Source organism: Parasteatoda tepidariorum, chromosome 11 (assembly GCF_982258835.1).
Source record: "Parasteatoda tepidariorum strain Cologne lab strain chromosome 11, Ptep-v5.0, whole genome shotgun sequence".
In the NCBI taxonomy this organism is placed as follows: domain Eukaryota; kingdom Metazoa; phylum Arthropoda; class Arachnida; order Araneae; family Theridiidae; genus Parasteatoda; species Parasteatoda tepidariorum.
Window position 1 is genome coordinate 101,354,941 of NC_141765.1, and position 15,069 is coordinate 101,370,009.

General features: G+C 31.1%; 1 protein-coding gene across 1 annotated transcript; it reads left to right on the top strand.

Annotated features, from left to right (window-relative positions):
* Positions 1-11,379: 11,379 nt before the first annotated feature.
* Positions 11,380-15,069, top strand: LOC147802051 (uncharacterized). The gene is made up of 2 exons (XM_087154563.1): positions 11,380-12,757; positions 13,232-15,069. The coding sequence occupies exons 1-2, from the start codon at positions 11,380-11,382 to the stop codon at positions 15,067-15,069; spliced, it is 3,216 nt and encodes a 1,071-aa protein (XP_087010689.1).

Sequence of the window (15,069 nt, forward strand, 5' to 3'; positions counted from 1 at the left end):
AAGCATACAATTAATTGAGAAAATAGATGCTTAGATTTAGATTAGTGACTGCGTGAATAGGGAGTTGGAATATTTCTCGATTCTTGTCTATATGTAAGATAAATATAAAAGTTCTGCGGAAATAATTAAATATCAAGCAAAGATTGGAGGAAACTAGTTTTCTCTCAAAATAAAGAAATAACTACAACATATCAATGAAATATACAATTATTAGATTTAGTTTAGTGACTGCGTGAATAGGGTGTTGGAATATTTTTCGATTCTTGTCTATATGTAAGATAAATATAAAAGTTCTGCGGAAATAATTAGATATCAAGCAAAGATTGCACGAAACTAGTTTTCTCTCTAAATAAAGAAATAACTACAACATATCAATGAAGTATACAATTAATTGAGAAAGAGATACTTAGATTTAGCTTAGTGACTGCGTGAATAGGGTGCTGGAATATTTCTCGATTCTTATCTATATGCAAGACAAATATAAAAGTTCTGAGGAAATGATTAAATATGAAGCAAAGATTGGAAGAAACTAGTTTTCACTCTAAATAAAGAAATAACTACAGCATATCAATGAAATATACAATTATTAGATTCAGTTTAGTGACTGCGTGAATAGGGTCTTGGAATATTTCTCGATTCTTGTCTATATGTAAGATAAACATAAAAGTTCTGCGGAAATAATTAAATATGAAGCAAAGATTGGAGGAAACTAGTTTTCTCTCTAAATAAAGAAATAACTACAACATATCAAAGAAGCTTACAATTAATTGAGAAAATAGATGCTTAGATTTAGATTAATGACTGCGTGAATAGGGTGTTGGAATATTTCTCGATTCTTGTCTATATGCAAGACAACTATAAAAGTTCTGGGGAAATAATTAAATATGAAGCAAAGATTGGAGGACACTAGTTTTCTCTCTAAATAAAGAAATAACTACAACATGTTAATGAAGTATACAATTAATTGAGAAAATAGATACTACTTAGATTTAGTTTAGTGTTTGCGTGAATAGGGTGCTGGAATATTTCTCGATTCTTGTCTATATGCAAGACAAATATAAAAGTTCTGAGGAAATGATTAAATATGAAGCAAAGATTGGAAGAAACTAGTTTTCTCTCTAAATAAAGAAATAACTACAACATATCAATGAAATATACAATTATTAGATTTAGTTTAGTGACTGCGTGAATAGGGTGTTGGAATATTTCTCGATTCTTGTCTATATGTAAGATAAATATAAAAGTTCTGCGGAAATAATTAAATATGAAGCAAAGATTGGAGGAAACTAGTTTTCTCTCTAAATAAAGAAATAACTACAACATATCAAAGAAGCTTACAATTAATTGAGAAAATAGATGCTTAGATTTAGATTAGTGACTGCGAGAATAGGGTGTTGGAATATTTCTCTATTCTTGTCTATATGTAAGATAAATATAAAAGTTCTGGGGAAATAATTAAATATGAAGCAAAGATTGGAGGAAACTAGTTTTCTCTCTAAATAAAGAAATAACTACAACATGTTAATGAAGTATACAATTAATTGAGAAAATAGATACTTAGATTTAGATTAGTGACTGCGAGAATAGGGTGTTGGAATATTTCTCTATTCTTGTCTATATGTAAGATAAATATAAAAGTTCTGCGGAAATAATTAAATATGAAGCAAAGATTGGAGGAAACTAGTTTTCTCTCTAAATAAAGAAATAACTACAAAATATCAAAGAGGCATTCAATTAATTGAGAAAATAGATGCTTAGATTTAGATTAGTGACTGCGTGAATAGGGTGTTGGAATATTTCTAGATTCTTGTCTATATGGAAGATAAATATAAAAGTTCTGGGGAAATAATTAAATATGAAGCAAAGATTGGAGGAAACTAGTTTTCTCTCTAAATAAAGAAATAACTACAACATGTTAATGAAGTATACAATTAATTGAGAAAATAGATACTTAGATTTAGATTAGTGACTGCGTGAATAGGGGGTTGGAATATTTCTCGATTCTTGTCTATATGTAAGATAAATATAAAAGTTCTGCGGAAATAATTAAATATGAAGCAAAGATTGGAGGAAACTAGTTTTCTCTCTAAATAAAGAAATAACTACAACATATCAAAGAAGCATACAATTAATTGAGAAAATAGATGCTTAGATTTAGATTAATGACTGCGTGAATAGGGTGTTGGAATATTTCTCGATTCTTGTCTATATGCAAGACAACTATAAAAGTTCTGGGGAAATAATTAAATATGAAGCAAAGATTGGAGGAAACTAGTTTTCTCTCTAAATAAAGCAATAACTACAACATGTTAATGAAGTATACAATTAATTGAGAAAATAGATACTACTTAGATTTAGTTTAGTGTTTGCGTGAATAGGGTGCTGGAATACTTCTCGATTCTTGTCTATATGCAAGACAAATATAAAAGTTCTGCGGAAATAATTAAATATGAAGCAAAGACTGGAGGAAACTAGTTTTCTCTCTAAATAAAGAAATAACTACAAAATATCAAAGAAGCATACAATTAATTGAGAAAATAGATGCTTAGATTTAGATTAGTGACTGCGTGAATAGGGAGTTGGAATATTTCTCGATTCTTGTCTATATGTAAGATAAATATAAAAGTTCTGCGGAAATAATTAAATATCAAGCAAAGATTGGAGGAAACTAGTTTTCTCTCAAAATAAAGAAATAACTACAACATATCAATGAAATATACAATTATTAGATTTAGTTTAGTGACTGCTTGAATAGGGTGTTGGAACATTTTTCGATTCTTGTCTATATGTAAGATAAATATAAAAGTTCTGCGGAAATAATTAAATATCAAGCAAAGATTGCAGGAAACTAGTTTTCTCTCTAAATAAAGAAATAACTACAACATATCAATGAAGTATACAATTAATTGAGAAAGAGATACTTAGATTTAGCTTAGTGACTGCGTGAATAGGGTGCTGGAATATTTCTCGATTCTTGTCTATATGCAAGACAAATATAAAAGTTCTGAGGAAATGATTAAATATGAAGCAAAGATTGGAAGAAACTAGTTTTCACTCTAAATAAAGAAATAACTACAGCATATCAATGAAATATACAATTATTAGATTTAGTTTAGTGACTGCGTGAATAGGGTTTTGGAATATTTCTCGATTCTTGTCTATATGTAAGATAAACATAAAAGTTCTGCGGAAATAATTAAATATGAAGCAAAGATTGGAGGAAACTAGTTTTCTCTCTAAATAAAGAAATAACTACAACATATCAAAGAAGCTTACAATTAATTGAGAAAATAGATGCTTAGATTTAGATTAATGACTGCGTGAATAGGGTGTTGGAATATTTCTCGATTCTTGTCTATATGCAAGACAACTATAAAAGTTCTGGGGAAATAATTAAATATGAAGCAAAGATTGGAGTACACTAGTTTTCTCTCTAAATAAAGAAATAACTACAACATGTTAATGAAGTATACAATTAATTGAGAAAATAGATACTACTTAGATTTAGTTTAGTGTTTGCGTGAATAGGGTGCTGGAATATTTCTCGATTCTTGTCTATATGCAAGACAAATATAAAAGTTCTGAGGAAATGATTAAATATGAAGCAAAGATTGGAAGAAACTAGTTTTCTCTCTAAATAAAGAAATAACTACAACATATCAATGAAATATACAATTATTAGATTTAGTTTAGTGACTGCGTGAATAGGGTGCTGGAATATTTCTCGATTCTTGTCTATATGCAAGACAAATATAAAAGTTCTGAGGAAATGATTAAATATGAATCAAAGATTGGAAGAAACTAGTTTTCTCTCTAAATAAAGAAAAAACTACAACATATCAATGGAATAAACAATTATTAGATTTAGTTTAGTGACTGCGTGAATAGGGTGTTGGAATATTTCTCGATTCTTGTCTATATGGAAGATAAATATAAAAGTTCTGCGGAAATAATTAAATATGAAGCAAAGATTGGAGGAAACTAGTTTTCTCTCTAAATAAAGAAATAACTACAACATGTTAATGAAGTATACAATTAATTGAGAAAATAGATACTACTTAGATTTAGTTTAGTGTTTGCGTGAATAGGGTGCAGGAATATTTCTCGATTCTTGTCTATATGCAAGACAAATATAAAAGTTCTGAGGAAATGATTAAATATGAAGCAAAGATTGGAAGAAACTAGTTTTCTCTCTAAATAAAGAAATAACTACAACATATCAATGAAATATACAATTATTAGATTTAGTTTAGTGACTGCGTGAATAGGGTGTTGGAATATTTCTCGATTCTTGTCTATATGTAAGATAAATATAAAAGTTCTGGGGAAATAATTAAATATGAAGCAAAGATTGGAGGAAACTAGTTTTCTCTCTAAATAAAGAAATAACTACAACATATCAAAGAAGCTTACAATTAATTGAGAAAATAGATGCTTAGATTTAGATTAGTGACTGCGAGAATAGGGTGTTGGAATATTTCTCTATTCTTGTCTATATGTAAGAATGATAAAAAAGTTCTGCGGAAATAATAAAATATGAAGCAAAGATTGGAGGAAACTAGTTTTCTCTCTAAATAAAGAAATAACTGCAACATATTAATGAAGTAAACAATTAATTGAGAAGATAGATGATTAGATTTAGATTAGTGACTGCGTGAATAGGGAGTTGGAATATTTCTCGATTCTTGTCTATATGTAAGATAAATATAAAAGTTCTGCGGAAATAATTAAATATCAAGCAAAGATTGGAGGAAACTAGTTTTCTCTCAAAATAAAGAAATAACTACAACATATCAATGAAATATACAATTATTAGATTTAGTTTAGTGACTGCGTGAATAGGGTGTTGGAATATTTTTCGATTCTTGTCTATATGTGAGATAAATATAAAAGTTCTGCGGAAATAATTAAATATCAAGCAAAGATTGCAGGAAACTAGTTTTCTCTCTAAATAAAGAAATAACTACATATCAATGAAGTATACAATTAATTGAGAAAGAGATACTTAGATTTAGCTTAGTGACTGCTTAAATAGGGTGTTGGAATATTTCTCGATTCTTGTCTATATGCAAGACAAATATAAAAGTTCTGCGGAAATAATTAAATATGAAGCAAAGATTGGAGGAAACTAGTTTTCTCTCTAAATAAAGAAATAACTACAACATATCAATGAAGTAAACAATTAATTGAGAAGATAGATGCTTAGATTTAGATTAGTGTTTGCGTGAATAGGGTGCTGGAATATTTCTCGATTCTTGTCTATATGCAAGACAAATATAAAAGTTCTGAGGAAATGATTAAATATGAAGCAAAGATTGGAAGAAACGAGTTTTCTCTCTAAATAAAGAAATAACTACAAAATATCAATGAAATATACAATTATTAGATTTAGTTTAGTGACTGCGTGAATAGGGTGTTGGAATATTTCTCGATTCTTGTCTATATATAAAAGTGCTGCGGAAATAGTTAAATATGAAGAAAAGATTGGAGGAAACTAGTTTTCTCTCTAAATAAAGAAATAACTAGAACATATCAATGAAGTATACAATTAATTGAGAAAATAGATACTTAGATTTAGATTAGTGACTGCGGGAATAGGGTGTTGGAATACTTCTCGATTCTTGTCTATATGCAAGACAAATACAAAAGTTCTGCGGTAATAATTAAATATGAAGCAAAGATTGGAGTAAACTAGTTTTCTCTCCAAATAAAGAAATAACTACAACATATCAAAGAAGCATACAATTAATTGAGAAAATAGATGCTTAGATTTAGATTAATGACTGCGTGAATAGGGTGCTGGAATATTTCTCGATTCTTGTCTATATGGAAGATAAATATAAAAGTTCTGGGGAAATAATTAAATATCAATCAAAGATTGGAGGAAACTAGTTTTCTCTCAAAATAAAGAAATAACTACAACATATCAATGAAATATACAATTATTAGATTTAGTTTAGTGACTGCGTGAATAGGGTGTTGGAATATTTTTCGATTCTTGTCTATATGTAAGATAAATATAAAAGTTCTGCGGAAATAATTAAATATCAAGCAAAGATTGCAGGAAACTAGTTTTCTCTCTAAATAAAGAAATAACTACAACATATCAAAGAAGCTTACAATTAATTGAGAAAATAGATGCTTAGATTTAGATTAATGACTGCGTGAATAGGGTGTTGGAATATTTCTCGATTCTTGTCTATATGCAAGACAACTATAAAAGTTCTGGGGAAATAATTAAATATGAAGCAAAGATTGGAGGACACTAGTTTTCTCTCTAAATAAAGAAATAACTACAACATGTTAATGAAGTATACAATTAATTGAGAAAATAGATACTACTTAGATTTAGTTTAGTGTTTGCGTGAATAGGGTGCTGGAATATTTCTCGATTCTTGTCTATATGCAAGACAAATATAAAAGTTCTGAGGAAATGATTAAATATGAAGCAAAGATTGGAAGAAACTAGTTTTCTCTCTAAATAAAGAAATAACTACAACATATCAATGAAATATACAATTATTAGATTTAGTTTAGTGACTGCGTGAATAGGGTGTTGGAATATTTCTCGATTCTTGTCTATATGTAAGATAAATATAAAAGTTCTGCGGAAATAATTAAATATGAAGCAAAGATTGGAGGAAACTAGTTTTCTCTCTAAATAAAGAAATAACTACAACATATCAAAGAAGCTTGCAATTAATTGAGAAAATAGATGCTTAGATTTAGATTAGTGACTGCGAGAATAGGGTGTTGGAATATTTCTCTATTCTTGTCTATATGTAAGATAAATATAAAAGTTCTGCGGAAATAATTAAATATGAAGCAAAGATTGGAGGAAACTAGTTTTCTCTCTAAATAAAGAAATAACTACAACATATCAATGAAATATACAATTATTAGATTTAGTTTAGTGACTGCGTGAATAGGGTGTTGGAATATTTCTCGATTCTTGTCTATATGTAAGATAAATATAAAAGTTCTGCGGAAATAATTAAATATCAAGCAAAGATTGCAGGAAACTAGTTTTCTCTCTAAATAAAGAAATAACTACAACATATCAAAGAAGCATACAATTAATTGAGAAAATAGATGCTTAGATTTAGATTAATGACTGCGTGAATAGGGTGTTGGAATATTTCTCGATTCTTCTCTATATGTAAGAATGATAAAAAAGTTCTGCGGAAATAATAAAATATGAAGCAAAGATTGGAGGAAACTAGTTTTCTCTCTAAATAAAGAAATAACTACAACATATCAATGAAGTAAACAATTAATTGAGAAGATAGATGCTTAGATTTAGATTAGTGTTTGCGTGAATAGGGTGCTGGAATATTTCTCGATTCTTGTCTATATGCAAGACAAATATAAAAGTTCTGAGGAAATGATTAAATATGAATCAAAGATTGGAGGAAACTAGTTTTCTCTCTAAATAAAGAAATAACTACAACATGTTAATGAAGCATACAATTAATTGCGAAAATAGATACTTAGATTTAGATTAGTGACTGCGGGAATAGGGTGTTGGAATACTTCTCCATTCTTGTCTATATGCAAGACAAATATAAAAGTTCTGCGGTAATAATTAAATATGAAGCAAAGATTGGAGGAAACTTGTTTTCTCTCCAAATAAAGAAATAACTTCAACATATCAAAGAAGTATACAATTAATTGAGAAAATAGATAGTTAGATTCAGATTAGTGACAGCGTGAATAGGGTGTTGGAATATTTCTCGATTCTTGTCTATATGTAAGATAAATATAAAAATTCTGCGGAAATAATTAAATATCAAGAAAAGATTGGAGGAAACTAGTTTTCTCTCAAAATAATGAAATAACTACAACATATCAATGAAATATACAATTATTAGATTTAGTTTAGTGACTGCGTGAATAGGGTGTTGGAATATTTATCGATTCTTGTCTATATGTAAGATAAATATAAAAGTTCAGCGAAAATAATTAAATATAAAGCAGAGATTGGAGGAAACTAGTTTTCTCTCTAAATAAAGAAATAACTACAACATATCAAAGAAGCATACAATTAATTGAGAAAATAGATGCTTAGATTTAGATTAGTGACAGCGTGAATAGGGTGTTGGAATATTTCTCGATTCTTGTCTATATGTAAGATAAATATAAAAGTTCTGCGGAAATAATTAAATATCAAGCAAAGATTGGAGGAAACTAGTTTTCTCTCTAAATAAAGAAATAACTACAACATATCAATGAAGTAAACAATTAATTGAGAAAATAGATGCTTAGATTTAGATTAGTGACTGCGAGAATAGGGTGTTGGAATATTTCTCGATTCTTGTCTATATGTAAGATAAATATAAAAGTTCTGCGGAAATAATTAAATATCAAGCAAAGATTGGAGGAAACTAGTTTTCTCTCTAAATAAAGAAATAACTACAACATGTTAATGAAGCATACAATTAATTGCGAAAATAGATACTTAGATTTAGATTAGTGACTGCGGGAATAGGGTGTTGGAATACTTCTCCATTCTTGTCTATATGCAAGAAAAATATAAAAGTTCTGCGGTAATAATTAAATATGAAGCAAAGATTGGAGGAAACTAGTTTTCTCTCCAAATAAAGAAATAACTTCAACATATCAAAGAAGTATACAATTAATTGAGAAAATAGATAGTTAGATTCAGATTAGTGACAGCGTGAATAGGGTGTTGGAATATTTCTCGATTCTTGTCTATATGTAAGATAAATATAAAAGTTCTGCGGAAATAATTAAATATGAAGCAAAGATTGGAGGAAACTAGTTTTCTCTCCAAATAAAGAAATAACTACAACATATCAATGAAGTAAACAATTAATTGAGAAGATAGATGCTTAGATTTAGATTAGTGTTTGCGTGAATAGGGTGCTGGAATATTTCTCGATTCTTGTCTATATGCAAGACAAATATAAAAGTTCTGAGGAAATGATTAAATATGAATCAAAGATTGGAAGAAACAAGTTTTCTCTCTAAATAAAGAAATAACTACAACATATCAATGAAATATACAATTATTAGATTTAGTTTAGTGACTGCGTGAATAGGGTGCTGGAATATTTCTCGATTCTTGTCTATATGCAAGACAAATATAAAAGTTCTGAGGAAATAATTAAATATGAAGCAAAGATTGGAGGAAACTAGTTTTCTCTCTAAATAAAGCAATAACTACAACATATCAATGAAGTATACAATTAATTGCGAAAATAGATACTTAGATTTAGTTTAGTGACTGCGTGAATAGGGTGTTGGAATATTTCTCGATTCTTGTCTATATGACCCCCAGGGGCACACTCTTGTGTGACGGGCACGGCGCACCCGGGGCCCCGAGCTGGACCTGAGCATTTTTCTATTTCTCTCTTGCGACGGTCCTGTTTTGAGTTTCTGACTTTCATTATTTATTACATTGACCTAGTGAGCAAATATTTATAAGTTTTTATACTTTTGATAATGCATTATTTTGTTGCGTTTATATATATAAATGTATATTTATTAATTGTGTTTCACTTCTTCGTTCGTATTATAGTTATTTATTAAATTTTCATTCTTGTCGTGGTTGCCAAGTTGACTGGTAAAGGGCGTTTCGTCTTTGTTTCGGTTTTATATCGAACTCTGATGGGAAGAAAACCACCCGCGTGTTCGCCGTGCGTGGAGACCCGTGTCCCTGGAAAAGGGGATCCTGGTAGTTGAGGGGCATCTTGGTACCCCAACACACTGCTTTGGCCCCTGCTTCAGGTAAACGGGAGGTGCATAGTGGCCCGTATGCATCAATCGGCTAGTCACAAACTTCATCTGTTGGCTAGGGTCAAGCCCGGGGTCACTTACTGGGCACCTCGTTAAGGGTGGAGGCTGCTTCAGGGGTGACTCTCGGGCGTATAGCTATTGACCAGCACTGGTGTTAAGTAATGCATTTCTTTTTGTTACTTGCATCCCCTAAGTTGGACTCCGTGGTGGGTGGTGCAGTTGATAGCGGAAGTTGATTATTTTTTCTATGGCTGAAAATGAAGAGATGGTGTTCAGTTCTGCACACCGAAACAAAAGCGGAACAAACTCCTCACCCAGCTTCAATCGTGCTAAATGCTTAAATTATGACCCAACTACAGCAAAATTTTTGATACTAAGCTCTACAGAAAGGAAACTATCATCTATGTCACCATTTTTAGTTCAAAAATCACTGGAAACAAACATTGGTAATCCTAAAAATGTCAAACAGATGCCATCCGGAGATTTATTAATCGAAACAAATTCAAACAAACAAACTGCTTCACTTTTGAAATTAACTCAACTCGGAAACGTTAAAATCACAGTAATCCCCCACAACACTCTAAATATATCCAAAGGAGTCATTTCTGATAAGACATTACAATCACTCCCAATTTCTGAAATAATCGAAGGTCTCTCCAGTCAAGGAGTTATAGATGCACGGCATATAACCATAAAAAAAGGTCCAGATATAATTACCACTCAACACATAATCTTAACATTCAACACTTCTATACTACCTGATGATATTAAGGCAGGGTACCGAAACTGTAAAGTTCGCCCTTACATTCCCAATCCCCTCCGATGCTTTAAATGTCAAAAGTTCGGACATTCCACCAACAATTGTAGAGGAAAAGAGACTTGTTCTCACTGCAGCGAAACCGGTCACACTTTTAAAACCTGTAATCAGCCAGAAAAATGTACTAACTGTTCCGAATCTCACTCTGCAAATTCTCGCCAATGTCCTAAATGGAAACAGGAAAAACAAATATTAAATATTAAAGTAATGCAAAACTTGTCATATTTTGAAGCCAAAAGTAAATTTTTAAGCTCACAACCTAGACTTAATGTTTCTTATGCTTCAGTGGTAAAAACTTCAAAAACAACTAAATCCATAGGTATACAGACTGACAATAGTGAATCTGAACTTCGAAATACAAAACTTACCATATCACCCAAATGTTCAAAAGCTCTGACAACAACTCCTTCTCAGACATCCAATACGTTAAAATCTAAAACTGTACAGCTTTCTCAGCAATCCAAAGTCTCAACCCCATCAACTTCTGATCAGTTATCTCAAAATACTATTAAAAACAGTCAATACCTGAAAATAACCCCGCAAATGGTCAATGTTCTTCACAAAAAATTAACTCAATCCCCATTGGTAAGTAAACCTAAATATGTATCTAAAAGCAGACAAAATCGTTTCAATAAAAACCGGAAAAAACAACCAAACAGCCAACAGGATCAGCTTTCATCTGATACGATGATTACAGACGACGAGAATTGCTCAGATGCTTCTCAAAACTCTCAAATGCAAATAGAAAAAGGGATGGAAACTCCAGAAAACCTGAAACCCAAAAACATTAAAAATAAAAAATAATGGCCGATAAACTCATATCGTGGAATTGTCGTGGGTTTTATGTTAATTTTCCAGATATCAAAAATTTAATTGAAAAACATAATCCCGCTTGTTTCGCACTTCAGGAAACATTTTTGAAACCTAACCACAAAGCTAATGTACAAAGATATTCGCATCTAAGGAAAGATTTTATTGATGGAAATAAGGCATGCGGAGGTGTATCTCTCTTGATTTCAAAAAGTTATCCATTTTCACCTGTTCTATTGACAACTACCTTGCAAGCAGTAGCAGCACAAGTTACATTTCAATCAAAACTCATCACAATATGCAGTCTGTACCTTCCACCAAACCAATCAATATTGCAATCAGATCTAAACAAACTAATAGCTGAACTACCAGAACCGTTTATAATCACAGGTGATCTAAATGGGTATAGCATAACTTGGGGAAGTGATAACACAAATTCTCGCGGGAATCAAATAGAAACATTAATAGACGACCACCAACTCTGTATACTAAATACTGATGAAAAAACACATTTCCACTTTCCATCTCGTACATTCCATTCCATTGATTTGACACTGTGTTCACCATGCATTTATACCTTATTACAATTTTTTGTTTGGAATGACCTTTATCATAGCGACCATTTTCCACTAATCATCAATATTTTGAAACCTGGAAATACGAATACAGTGCACTCCCCTAGACTGCTAACACACTTAGCAAACTGGACACTTTTTCAAGAGTCCCTAGCATTCGACGAAGAAATCGTTTATAATGGTAATATTGAAGAAGCTGCACAACATATTACAAATTCTCTAATATCCGCATCTGAAAATTCCATTCCACGTACTTCAAATAATTTACCTAAATACCCAAAACCATGGTGGAACGAAGAATGCAGACAAACACATAAAGCACAAAGACGAGCCTGGAGAATATTCCGTAGATACCCAACTGTTGAAAATTTAATTCTGTTCAAAAAATCCCGTGCACTTGCAAGGAAAACTAGAAGGCACAGCCAAAGAGAATCTTGGATTAAATATATAAGTACCATAAATAACAATACGAAAGCAAAAGAAATTTGGACTAAAATAAAAAAAATATCTGGACACTTCAACCCTTTACCTATTACGCATCTTGAAGTAAATGGAAATAAAATAACAGAGATTAAAGAAATAGCAAATACTTTAGCTGAAAGTTTTTCCCGAGCCTCTAGTACAGAAAATTACTCTCAAACTTTCCAAAAATACAAAACTCAAACTGAGAAAAATGTATTTAAACCCTCTGTTGAACTTCATAATGACTACAATTCTCCTCTAACAATAACTGAATTAAAATCTGCTATTAATAAATGTAAAGAAACATCTCCAGGACCCGACAAAATTCACAATAGTATGTTTAAACATCTCTCTGATACGCATTTGGAAATAATTTTAAAACTGTTTAATAGAGTTTGGCTGAATAGACAATTCCCATCAATATGGAGAAAATCATATATAGTTGCCATTCCTAAACCAGGTAAGGACCCTATTCATCCTACTAATTACCGACCAATCGCTCTTACTAGTTGTCTTTGCAAACTTTTAGAGAGAATAATAAACACAAGGTTAATATATTTATTGGAATCTCGTTGCATATTATCTAAGAGACAAAGCGGATTTCGCAAATGTAATTCAACTATTGACAATCTAATGCTTTTAGAAACTGATATACGTGAAGCATTTTTAAAAAGGCAACATCTTGTGACAATATTTTTTGATATTGAGAAAGCGTACGATCGAACGTGGAGATATGGTATTTTAAGGGACCTTTTAAATTATGATATTAATGGAAATTTGTTTTATTTTATTAAAAACTTTTTAACAGACAGGACATTTCAAGTTAGAATGAATAACACTTTATCTGACACCTTTAATCAAGAAGAAGGTGTTCCTCAAGGTAGTGTCATTAGTGTAACCTTATTTCTTATAAAAATTAACGATATTTTAACTACATTACCACCTACAGTGGACGGCAGGTTATTCGTTGATGATCTGCGGATCTCCTGTAAAGCATCTCATATGCACACTATCGAAAGACAATTGCAGCTCGCTATTAATAAATTATCCCAATGGACTGAGTTAAATGGTTTTAATTTTTCTACAACTAAGACAACAAGTATACACTTCTGTCGACGACGAGGGCTCCACCCCGATCCTGAACTGTATCTCAAAAACTTCCGCATTCCCGTTTTAAGCGAAACAAAATTTCTTGGTTTGATCTTAGACTCTAAACTTACTTTTGCATCTCATATTAAGCACTTAAGAAAAACCTGTGGACTGAAATTAAATCTACTTAAAGTTTTGACAAACACCTCTTGGGGTGCAGATACAGATGCCATGCTCAAAATTTATAGGTGTATCATTCGATCTAAACTCGACTATGGTTGCGTTGTCTACGGATCAGCTAGAAAATCTGTTCTTAAATATCTTGACACCATCCATAATTCCGGCATACGTATAGCAACAGGAGCATTTCGCACATCACCCATAAAAAGTCTAAACGTTTTATATCATGAACCAACTCTTGCTGAACGACGCAATAAGTTAACATTAAGATACTATTTTCATGTCAAAAGCCATCATATACATTCCATGTTTTCAAATGTTACAACTCCATCTTATGAAAGATTATTTAGTAACAGACCCTCTGCAATACCGACTTTTGGTTTGAGAGTAAGAAAGCTTTTATCTGACCTAAACCTAGAAGACTTTAATATTTTACCTGCGAGCGAATTAAGACCTCCTTGGGACGTCATTTCTCTCCAAACTATTGATATTTTTAACAATCTGACAAAAGCACAAACTGCTGCTGACATTTACTTACAGCTTTTTAATTCACACCAAGAACAATATAGTAATTTTAATTCCATTTTTACAGATGGCTCTAAAGGCCTTGAACATGTTGCAAGCGCTGTTGTTACCCCTATCTCCACAATATCTGAAAAATTACATTCAAAATGCTCCGTATTTACATCTGAATGCCATGCGGTTTATCTGGCTCTTCAATTTATTTCTTCTCAAAGGTTGAAAAAATGGATAATATATTCAGATTCAAAAAGTGTTATAGTTGCCTTACAAAATAAAGAACTGAATACACATTCTATTATAAATAATATTTTAAACCAATACAGCAATTTACTCCTAAAAGAATATGCCATAATTTTCTGTTGGGTGCCAGGCCATGCTGGCATTTCGGGTAATGAAGCAGCAGATAAAGTGGCTAAGTCAACAAACAATGTAACAAACAACCCCCTTACCTACACAGATATCAAAAATGCAATTGACAATGAACAGTATTTACACTGGCAAAATGATTGGGAAAATGAAATAAATAATAAATTGCACGACATTAAACCTTCTATTAAATCTTATAAAAGTCTAAACATTAGTCGAAAGCAGGAAGTAATATTAAATCGCTTGCGCATTGGCCACTCTCGATTAACCCATAAACATCTTTTATTAAACGAAACTGCACCTGAATGTTCTCATTGTGGAGAACAGCTCACTATTAAACATATTTTAACAAAGTGTAACGAATTTAAAACACAGAGACAACGCCACTTTGGTTGCTTTAATCCAACATTGACTTTATTAATTGGAGATAAACCCCACAATAACATTTTTAATATTCTAAGGGACATTGGTTTTTACAAATCAATTTAG